General features: G+C 38.7%; 1 protein-coding gene across 10 annotated transcripts in view; it reads right to left on the bottom strand.

The window, feature by feature from the left end:
- Positions 1-423: 423 nt before the first annotated feature.
- rgl1 (ral guanine nucleotide dissociation stimulator-like 1) overlaps positions 424-11,138 on the bottom strand; it is a 301,930-nt gene continuing 291,215 nt past the window's right edge. For 9 of the 10 annotated variants that reach the window (XM_069937500.1, XM_069937502.1, XM_069937501.1 and 6 more), the window contains 4 exons: positions 10,811-11,003; positions 8,862-9,116; positions 6,899-7,013; positions 424-1,986 (listed from right to left, as the gene is read on the bottom strand). In XM_069937500.1, coding sequence (XP_069793601.1) covers positions 1,802-1,986; positions 6,899-7,013; positions 8,862-9,116; positions 10,811-11,003 — 748 coding nt within the window. In that variant the 3' untranslated portion in view covers positions 424-1,801. The remainder of the gene's footprint in view (positions 1,987-6,898; positions 7,014-8,861; positions 9,117-10,810; positions 11,004-11,138) is intronic. The other variant, XM_069937509.1, reaches the window with a different exon arrangement.

Raw genomic sequence — 11,138 nt, 5'->3', positions numbered from 1 at the left:
GTATGAAGGTTTTTAAAATCAATTGCCCGTAGCATTTCAGTGAATATTTTTGACCATTCAGAAATTAAATGAAAAAAATGACTTGAACCCAAATGTCATCCTTTAGGACATGCAATTAAAATTGGAGAGATGGGTGGTGTGTCAGTATCATCTTAAATAATGCGTGAACAGCTCCAGCACTTCTCAACCAGCCACTGGATCATTGGAGAATCTGGTCGGTGTTTCAGACAAATATTTCTAAAGGTGGTAAAACTGCAGGTACCCAAAATCCACACCAGAGTCTGGATGACAAGGTTCAACGAGCTCAAGTCTTAACATCCAAAACACACAGGACAGTTATGGTCAGAGAACCAGAGGTAATTGCAATCAGGTTTTCCTTAAATATTCTATAACTTTCCACCCATTGAAATCAAAAATCAAAAATAATGCATTGAAATTTATTTTAGTAACTTTTTTTTAAAACAAATCATACAATTATACAAGGAATATGGAAAATTATTTACAAAAGTGTACATTCGGAAAGATCACCAAAACATTGGACAATTTTCTTTTAACATCTGTGCCCAGTGCTGACAGACACAGCCCAGATTTTGAACCTTTCTCAGTGGTGGTGACGTGGACAATTGATAAATTAATCACTTACACTGTTCTGCCAGATCTACAAGACAAGGGAAAAACACAGGCCTCCAGATCAAAAATTGTGATCTCCCAAAAGCATTTCCTCATTGCAGCTCATAGGCACGTAGACACCAGAACTGTGGATTTATGCAAAAGATACTAAAATTGTTAAAGTGCTTCAAGCACTTTGTGTCAGTTAATTTATACATAGTGCAAAACCAAATTTAAAAGGACCCAAATACTGTTAAGACATTCTTTGCATTTATGTTACTTTTGTTTTTGTTGGGAAATACCTAATAAGTGAACATACCTGACACCTGAGAAGTGATTGCACTAAAATTAAATGATTAATAATAAAGTGTCTGATTAGGCTCTTGTCTGTCAAATCCTGGACAAAGTATTGCTTACTCTTTTATACGGTTACTGTAGGCATGACCCACAAGATAATGGCAGTTCTAGTTGCAAAACAGATAAAATGAAGAACAAAAATGGTTATAATATTCATAATCCAGATAATTTGGTCCCCTCTGTGTCTGTGATAGCTCCTGCAGCCGCTTCCAATCAGTTTACATTTACAAATGTACATACAAAATAACAGTTCAGTATAAAGCTGACAAGGATTTCAAGACAAGTGCAACATTGGCAACAATACACCCCTCTTTCATTATTTCTTGCAGTTGTCCTTCGTTGAAGGCATCCAAAAAAGGTTAAATCATTAAGTGGGGAGGAGGAAGGCTAGAAACATTGGCTGAAGAGTTCAAAAGGCCAATCCAAACACTTTCCAAAAGCATTCATCATCTGGCCAGACTGGCTAATGGTGGTGAGGGGTGGGTTCGCTAGTTCTAATGTGACCTTGCGGGAATCAGAGCCAACTTGACCACAATTAGTCAACAGGATCAGTAAATAAATGAACTACATTGGGACTGTGGCTAGCCTGGCAATGATTCTCCAGCTTGAATAGAGCTCAGCCTAATCTAAACAAGGCTGATGTGCAAAACATTTCAACAATGGACAAGCACTGTGTTCTCAAAAGATTGGAATTTGATCAATGCCATCCATGTTGTTGGGTAAATTAAGTAGAATACTGCTTCGGTGATTTTATTCACATACATTCCAAGGCTCTCAATACTGCATGGTAGAGTCCATCTCTAATAAAGACCAATGCATCAAAGTCAGCTTCCCCTCACAGCGTAACTTTGCTCAGACGGTTTGTCATTATTCCCTTTTTGGCTGCTCTAGGCAGTGTCGAACTTGATCGACTTCGCAGCTTAATTTGCTTACTTAGGCTCCGCTTTCTCAGAATAAAATCAAAATTCACAGATGTGTTCATTGCGTAAAACACATTGGCATTGTCCGGAATTACTAACTCTGGAAAGGAAAGAGAAAATACACAGTTACATGGCAATCTTGCTATCTGGATACAAGTCTACATACACATACTGAAGTAGATATAGAATTATGAATGGCTTGGTGATGACTCTGACCTTGTTGTTGCAAGGTTAATACAAGAGAAAAGCATCACTTTGAATCAGTTCAATAACAATGTAAATCAATTTTCACATAAGTATACTCCAGCAACAGTGAGATTTGTTATCTGGGCCATTGTTCTGCCAAAGTTTTGTGATGGTCGGTTTCTCTGACATATTTTGCTTTTAAATAAACGGAGATGGAAAGCTTGGCCATTTCAGGAGGCAACAGGACTGATGTAGGGACAATGCAAGATTGGGATAGATCCTTACATTCTAAAGAACAGATGGATTTTTAAGACATTCTAATAGCAAATGGCCAGTTTTACTGGGTGCAAGTGATTGGACATGCCGGAAGCTAGAGTAAAAAAGAGTTGTTGGAGCAACTACGCAGTTCAGGCAGGTGTTGTAATGGTCTTGATGAAGGATTTAAAAATCATAAATGTTGACTCTCCATTCCCCCCACAGACCTATTGAGTTTCTCCAGCAACTTTTTTTCATGGGCCAAATTTACTGGTATTTACAATGGAAACTAAAGGAAATTATAGGCCAGTTAGCTGCACTCCAGTGGTTGGGAAGATGTTGGAGTAGTTTGTCAAAGATTTGCTTAAAGGGTTCTTTGAAGCACATAACAAGATAGGCCAAAGCCAGCATGGTTTCCTTAAGAGAAAATCTTGCTTAACAATCGTACTGGAATTCTTTGAAAAAGTGACAAGCAGGCTAGATAAAGGAGATGCAGAGGATGTTGTCTATTTGGATTTTCAGAAGGCCTCATATGAGGCTATTTAACAAGAGCCCATGGTATAACAGGGAACATACCAGCCTGGGTAAAGCTTTGGCTGATGGTCAAAAAGCAGAGAGTCAGAATACAGGGATCATACCCTGGTTGACTGCCAGTTGCTAGTAGTGTTCCCATAAGGGATGGTGTTGGGGCCACTTCTTTTTACGTTGTATATCAATGATTTAGATTATGGAATGAATGGCTTTGTGGCCAATTTTGCAGATGATACTAAACTCAGAGGAGTAGCAGGTAATGTTGAGGAAACAGGAAGGCAACAAAAAGACTTAGATGGATTATGTGAATGGATAGAGAAGTGGCAAAAGAAATATGATGTCAGAAAGTGTATGGTCATGCAATTTGGTAAAAGAAATAAGTGGACAGACTACTCTTTAAATCGGGAGAAAATTGAACATTCCCAGATGTAAAAGGATCTAGGAGTCTTGGTCCAGGATATCCTAAAGGTAAACTTGCAGTGACGGCAGCAAATTCACTTCAGGAGGAATAGAATACAAGAGCTGGACTGTGATGTTCAGGCTTTACAATGCACTGGTGAGATTTCACTTAGAGTAATGTGAGCAGTTTGGTGCTCTTCATTTAAGAAAGAAAGTGCTGATATTAAAGGTTCATAAGAAGTTTGCAAGGAAGATTCTGGGAATAAAAGGGTTATCATCCTGGGAACATGTGATGGCTCTTCGCCTGCGCTCATTGGAATTTAGGAGAATGAGGGAGGATCTCACTGGAACATATCAAATGTTGAAGCGCATGAACAGAGTAATTATGGAGAAAGATAGGTCTGGGCTTTGGGTTGAGATTCTAGATTGGAGAAAAGCCAATGTGAGGGAATGAAAAGGGATCTAGAAGGTGTGGTTTGGGATATGTTGTTTACTGGCAATGATGTGCGAGGTAAATGGAGGACCTTCAAAGGTGACATTTTGAGAGTTTGTATATTTCTGTCAGGATTAAAGGGAAGGAAAAGAGACATATAGAACCTTTGTTTTTGAGGGATTTAGTTCAGAAGAGAGAGGTGTATAGAAGATATAGGCATTAAGGAGCAAATTAGGTACTTGAGGAGCATTAAAAAAAGCAAGAAAAACTCAAAATAAATCAGAAAGGCTAAAAGGTGTGAGGTTGCTTTGGCAGACAATGTGAAAGAAAATCCTAAGTGTTTCTGCAGGCATATTAAGGGACAAATTTGGTCTCCTTAAAAATAAGGGGTCAGTTATATATGGAGCCAAAAGAGTTGGAGGAGATCCTAAATGGATTTTTTTTTACATCACTATTTACACAAGTAACTGGCACAGAGTCAATGGAGAAAGGCAAACAAACAGTGAGGTCATGTAACCTATACAGATTATAGAGGTGCATGCTGCCTTAAAGAAAATGAAGGTGGATAAATCCACAGGGCCTGACAAGATATTCCCTCAGACCTTGAGGAAGACTAGTATAGTAATTGCAGGGGCTCTGGCAGAAATATTTAAAATGTCCTTAACCAAGGGTGTGGTGCCAGAGGATTGGAAGGTAGCTTACATTCTGTTGTTTAATAAAGGCTCCAAAATAAACCCTGGAAATTATAGACTGGTGAGCCTGACAACATGTATGTTATTGGAAGGCGTACTAAGAGATCAGATATACAACTAGTAGGATAGCCAAGGACTGATTAGTGAAAGTCAACATTTTTTTTTCCTTGGTAGGTCATGTTTAATCAATATTAAGAATTTTGAGGATATAAGGAATGTTGATGAATGTGGATGCTGTCTTCGTGGACAAGGTCCCACATGGGAGGTTAGTCAGGAAGGTTCAGACACTGTGTTCACGGTGAAGTCCTAATCTGGATTCGACATTGGCTAAGCAAGAGAAGCCAGGAAGTGGTGGTGGATGATTGTTTCTCAGATGTTATCTATATCAGTGATCTGGATGATGATATGGTAAATTGGATCAGGAAGTTTGCTGATGACACAAGGATTGGAAGCATTGTGGACAGCGAGGAAAGCTTTTAAAGCTTGCAGAAGGATCTGGACCAGCTGGAAATGGGCTGCAAAATGGCAGATGGAACACATCAAGTGTGATGTGTTGCATTTTGGAAGGACAAACCAAGAAAGGATTTACATGGTAAATGGTAGGGCAATGAGAAGGTGGTAGAACAGAGGGATCTGGGAATAAAGATACATAATTCCCTGATAACACAGATAGGGTTATAAAGAGACCTTTGGCATATTGGCCTTCATAAATTAAAATATTGGATACAGGAATTTGGATGTTATAGTAAAGTTGTACAAGACATTGGTGAAGCTAAATTTGGAGCACTGTATGCATTTTTGGTCACCTAACTACAGGAGAGATCAATAAGATTGAAAGCGTGCAGAGAAGATTTATTAGGATATTGTCCAGACTTCAGCAACTGAACTAGGGGGAAAGGTTACACTGGTTAGGACTTTATTCGCTGGAATGTAGAAGAAAGGGAAAATTTGATAGAGGTATTTAAAATTATGAATGGTATAGACAGAGTAAATGTAGGTAGGCTTTTTTCTCTGAGGTTAGGTGAGATACAAAACAGAGGACATGGGTTAAAGGTGAAAGGGGAAAGTTTAGGGGGAGCATTAGGGGAACTTCTTCACACACAGAGTGGTGGGAATGTGGAATGAGCTGCCAGCTGAAGTGGTGAATGCGGGCTCAATTGTAACATTTAAAAAGAATTTGGAAAGGTATATTGGTACTATGCAGAATAAGAGTTTGGCATAGTCTAGAAAGACTGCAAGGTCTGTTTCTGTGCTAAAATGTTCTATGGTTCTATAGTTTTAGTTGACATAGAAAGGTTGTTCCCTATGGTGGTGGGAGAATCAAGGACAAGAGAGCGCAACTTCAGAATTGAAGTTCAGAATTAGAACAGAGATGCAGAGGAATTTCAGAAAAATCTGTAGAAGTTGTTGCTACAGGTGAATGGTGTGTTTAAGGCAGAGATTGATAGGTTCTTGATTAGCCAGGTCATCAAAAAAAAAGCTGGTCAGTAGGGCTGAGTTGGAAATTGGATCAGCTCATGTTTAAATGACAGGGTTGTACAGCCTATTCCTGCTCCTATGTCTTATAGTCGAAAAGAAGAAAAAAAAAACCAATTAATACAAGCACCAGAGAAAGAGGCATCACGAAAATTTCAGCAGTAATTCACAAAATGAGTCACTCCACCATCTTAAATTAAATGTGGGTTCTACCATAAATTTCTAAACAGTTTTACTGGAATAAATATCATAGGCACTTGGAGAACTCTGTGAAGTTAGGAATCCAAAAGCTGCAAGAGTTTCATCTATGAAGGTATGAATTTGATGTAGAATTTCATATGCTTTATATACAGTATTCACTTTCACCAGAGCAGAGCATGAATTATAACAGCAGCTGAAGGATCAGAATCAATTCTCTTGCCCTGGCTAGATACAGAAGCAAAGTAATTTACTGATTTATTTTACTCCAGCAGAACAATGAATTTTTAGAGGAATAAAATCAAAACTAAACAACTATGATATTATGATCCAAATGATTTAACAGTGACGTGATGAAGGAGGCCACCATTTTTCCCCAGAGTAATTCCATCCATCTTAATTCCTAGTAACCTTCACACATCCATCAATTTCCCATGATTTTTTCTGCCACCCACCAATACTAGACTAACATGCAGAGGGCAATTGATCTACTGGCATATTCTTGAATGTGGAAGGAAACTGAAGTACCCAGATGAAACTTGCATGATTACAAGTAGAACACAGCACCAGAGGCCAGCAGTGAACTCAAATTCTTAAAAAAAACATTCAACAGTAGAGATAACTGCTGCAGCAAATCATCAACAATACACACAAATCTACTGCTTTATAGAACTGCAAGTCGAGGCTCAAAATGGAGAATTTATTGCTTTGGCAATAATGTAAGCCACTCGAAACAGGACCTTTCGGATATTCATGGATTTAGTTCAACAAGAAGCTGGATTTCTCCAATGTCTTAAGAAACATCAGTTGAAAATGCTGGCTTTTGAATTTTCATGCCTCACCTCTGTCTTCTGAGATGACCTGTACAAGCTGATATTCCTCTGAATGCTCTCCTTCCAGATTATGCTTGGACATGGCTCTCTGAATAACAACAGGAGTCTTGTCTTGGCTGGTCAGCTGAAGAGGAAGAAAAAAAAATTATTACTTTTTATTTTATATCTTAGGAATATGTTTTGAGAGGGGGGATGGGATTTAAATAACAGCTGCTTGCATCACAGAACAAACTCCAGTGAGTGAATGTTATACGTGTCATTTTTGATAAAAGGTTTGCCATTACATGCCTGGTTATAATGGTCATTACTCCTCTTCCTGGGTTGTTGAAAGCTTTAGCTATTCCCTCTCATTGGCACGAGTAAATTGTACAGAAGGATTTCATTTCACCAGACTAGTTTATTTTTAATACAGTCTGCTTTTAATATTTATTAGCTAAGACACAGATTTTAAATACTGTTTTTGCAGTGTGTGTTCCAGCAGTGATTCTTGTTCATACAAAAGATAATGAAATGGAACTGATAAAATAGAAACAAAATGTTCGAGACATTTAGCAATGTTCAGTTCCTTAATCGAGTGAAAAATCTTATATTCACTTCACAGCTGTGGTAATTATGGAATTATTTTGGGTAAACAGGATATTGAAATGTCAGAATGTACTAGTTTCTTAAAGATCATTTCTTGGGTGGTGGTGGGGGGTGATGAGGTGGAGGATGGGTGAATAAATGTTGCAATGTGATATTAGAAACTGATTTCTCTCACCTCGTGACTGGATCCCATGAGGGAAATCACTGAGGGAGAGATCGGTTTTGTTTATTGCAACAAAATTGGGGAGAGTTCCCCATGGAGAACTCTAGCCCTTGGCTCCATATTCATTCTATCCACCCGCACAAGAAAAATCAGCAAGAGGCTATTTTGACCCAATCAAAAAAAAAATGTCCCAGAACCCTTTGCAATAATCTTGGCTTCAGTTTGTAATTAAATAATATCAGTTATCTATCAAAAAGCTAAAGGCAGAAAATTGAAGAGAACAACCTCTGCCTCAGGACCCATCAACCGCACATCCAATCGACATTTGGATTGTTTCCCCCCCCCCCTGATTTTTTGCCACCTCTTTTGACTACATTCCAAAGGATCATAATGTGAACAAATAATCAACCCAAATTAACATTATGTTTTAATTACTTTTCTCCAATGCAAAATACAGGATAGGTCAAGAAAATGGCATTTAACAGAGTTCACTTTAGAAAACACTCCAGCGGTCAGATGCAGACCACTTCTCAAAACAATAAATCAGAGAAGAAAGCAGATTTGAGGGAAACAGAATCATCTTAGGGTGCACGTCATTTGTTGTGCTCAAGCAATACAGCACAGAAACTGTTTCCAAGGAAGCACCAACACCCTGGTCATCAAGAAACCATTACCCTAAACCCATGTTATCCTCTACGCCCACTAACTAGCAATGTGGCTGCTCAGAAGTTGCTGCCTGATGGTAAAGAATCCAACCCTGCTGCTTCTGCATCATTCATGGAAAAAAAAATGACAAGATTACAGCTGGAAACAAATACAACTGAGAAAAACACTGAAATAGACACAAATGACGACAACAGCACTAATGTTTTGGAAAACTAGTACTGACAGCAACTGCATGGCTATTTTGAACATGGAGATCTTGAGGGACTCAGTGGGTCAGGCAGCATTAATGGGTCAGTCAATGTTTTGGCTCAAGAACCCTCATCAAGATGGTCTCTCCTCATGGATGCTCCCGGACCCACTGAGCCCCTCTCTCCAGCTTCAAATTGTTTCTTCAAGATTCCAACACCCAGAGTTTCCTTTCCATTTTAACCTGGTCCAGATGCTAACAAACCATTCTCACGTCATTGTTTTAAACAAAGGAAGTCTGACTTGCACATCCAGGCACCCGTAGTCATTCTGCAGCACAAATCTGACGTGAAAAAACCTCCATGCACTTACTAGAATGCTTTTGTACAGATTTCCATTGTCGTCCTCAAGGCTCACCCGGATGATGCATGCATCTTCGTTCTGCTGGTTGTACACAGGAAGTGACAATGTTGAACTGCAGGAAGTCACCGAGATAGAGCGCTTGTGGAGCGTAGGATTGTGGGGGAACGAAGGTGACGATGAGACCGTACTGATTAACGAGGAGACTCCTGAAGAGGCCGTGTCCATTGAGTGAAGAGATGAACATGATGATAAAGATTCAGATGACTGAAAAAAAAAGAAACCTGTCAAAGAGGATACAATTTTCTGCTTCTTCTATTGTGCCATGAAGGGCCCACCCAAAGCTAATAATACCACTCCAACAGAAGAGTGGCAATGTTCTGTCCAATCTCCTTACTACCATCAACAATCAGTCCTGATGAATAGCTCCAACAGCCCACTGAATATTAAAACAATATTGATAGATCTTTTTATTTGCAGGCTGGATTTGCAGTACAGAGCAAGCTCAATACAGGAATTCCATTTGAAGATTTGAGCTCATGTTTTCAAAAATTGAAATCAAGTCCCATGGGTAAGTGATTGCCTGCCTGATGGACAGAACCAATGAAGCATTTGTCTATCTGCTTAAACGGGCATTCCTGGAGGTAAGCACAGTTGACTGCTGTGGCAGCTCACAGAGAACAAGGAATTTCCATGGTCAAAATCTCCAGTCTCAAATATAGTTCTTAGCTGGCATGTAAGCATTGGTCACAAATTTCAGTAACCTGGAGGCAATGCCACAGGAGAAGCAAATAAAGATTAGAAAAGTCCATAAACAGAAAGAGGACTTTAATACTGAAGGCAGATCTGGAATGTTAAAGAGTTACATTAATAGATAGCTCATCTGTTAAGAGACTAAATTGCTAAATTTTCTCGGAAGCAGGTAATACACTTTTTCTGCTGAAAACAATTAATCAGGTCACTGATAATCTCCCATGAACCAATGTCCCTCTACAGAGAAGATTTTGAACAACAGGTCAATTAGCAGGAAAGTATTAGTCAAGAAGGAACCTGCTGAAAATGCAGAACCCAGCTTTGTCACAAAATATAGAGCTTTCAATCCAAACTACTGCTTGTGGACTTATCTCCTTCAGCCACAGATCATGCACTGATTTTACTATAACCCATGAAGTAGAGGATTTAAAAAAAAAACATTATACTGGACAATCAAGATTTTACTGACTGAACACTTTTGCATGTTATATGGATTCCAGATTGCTGATCATGAAAAACACATTAAAACTTTCCTATCACATACTGTTTTTTAAGATATAACTTATTTTTGTGATTTCCTGTTATATTTTAAGTTTACTCTAAACATACAAAACCATGAAAAATGTCATTGAAAATTAATTTCCTGTATTGGCACTTGGACTTCTTCCCTGGTGATCTTAGTGCAGTCAGTGAAGAACATGGTGAAAGGTTCACCAGAACATTGAAACCATGGAAAAATGGCAATTGGAATCAATCAATGCTGGTCGCCTATTGTTGGACACTATTGTGAGAGGCATCAGATGCTGAGTAAAAATGAAAATAAGCAAAAAAAAACATTTTTTTAGGTCAGTTGAGCTAATGCAATGTGTCAGCCTCATTATGTGATTAAACCCACTAAATTCAATAAAAGTTAATTTAATGTTTCTTCAATGTGAAATTTCAATCTGATGCCCCACAGCAAATCTGAAATTATCTTTGTGTTCAGCTTGAAGTTGTCTATCCCCAATTTTTCTTCAGGAAGCAAATGTTTAGAAAAAAATTGTTGGCCAATGTAACTAAAGTAGAACATTAGTACGATACATCTTCATTCACAAATTTTACCCATCCTTAAAAGTAAATTTTTTAATCAAAAAACAAGCTATATTACAAGAGATTAGACTGCCACCACCAGCATAACATGTTTCTCAAGGAGAATGCCTCACTGTTACCTTTTTTTGTGGCCCTTCTGGAGTGTCTGTTGGAGTTGTGCATGTCTCTTCAATTTCAGAATTGTTGGAATCCGATGATGAAACACTAACCGAGTCCATGCTCTCTCCAGAACTCCCACTTGGAGGGGACTTGGGCTGCTCACAGCTCTTTGCTGGTGTGTTATTTGTGATGACATCAGCCCCCAGAAACAGCCTGCACAAGGGACAGGGATCAATCAGTAAAATGTCTGAAAGGAAATTAGAAGTAGCTATAGTGCAAAAAATGTTCAAGTTGAACATAAAACAGGGATACCCCAATGGTTTAATATTTTTTGTGACAAGGATACTT

The sequence above is a fragment of the Narcine bancroftii genome, chromosome 5 (genome assembly GCF_036971445.1).
Source record: "Narcine bancroftii isolate sNarBan1 chromosome 5, sNarBan1.hap1, whole genome shotgun sequence".
NCBI classification, from domain to species: Eukaryota; Metazoa; Chordata; class Chondrichthyes; order Torpediniformes; family Narcinidae; genus Narcine; species Narcine bancroftii.
Note: the sequence above shows the minus strand (reverse complement) of the source record. Positions and strands in the feature narration are given on the sequence as shown.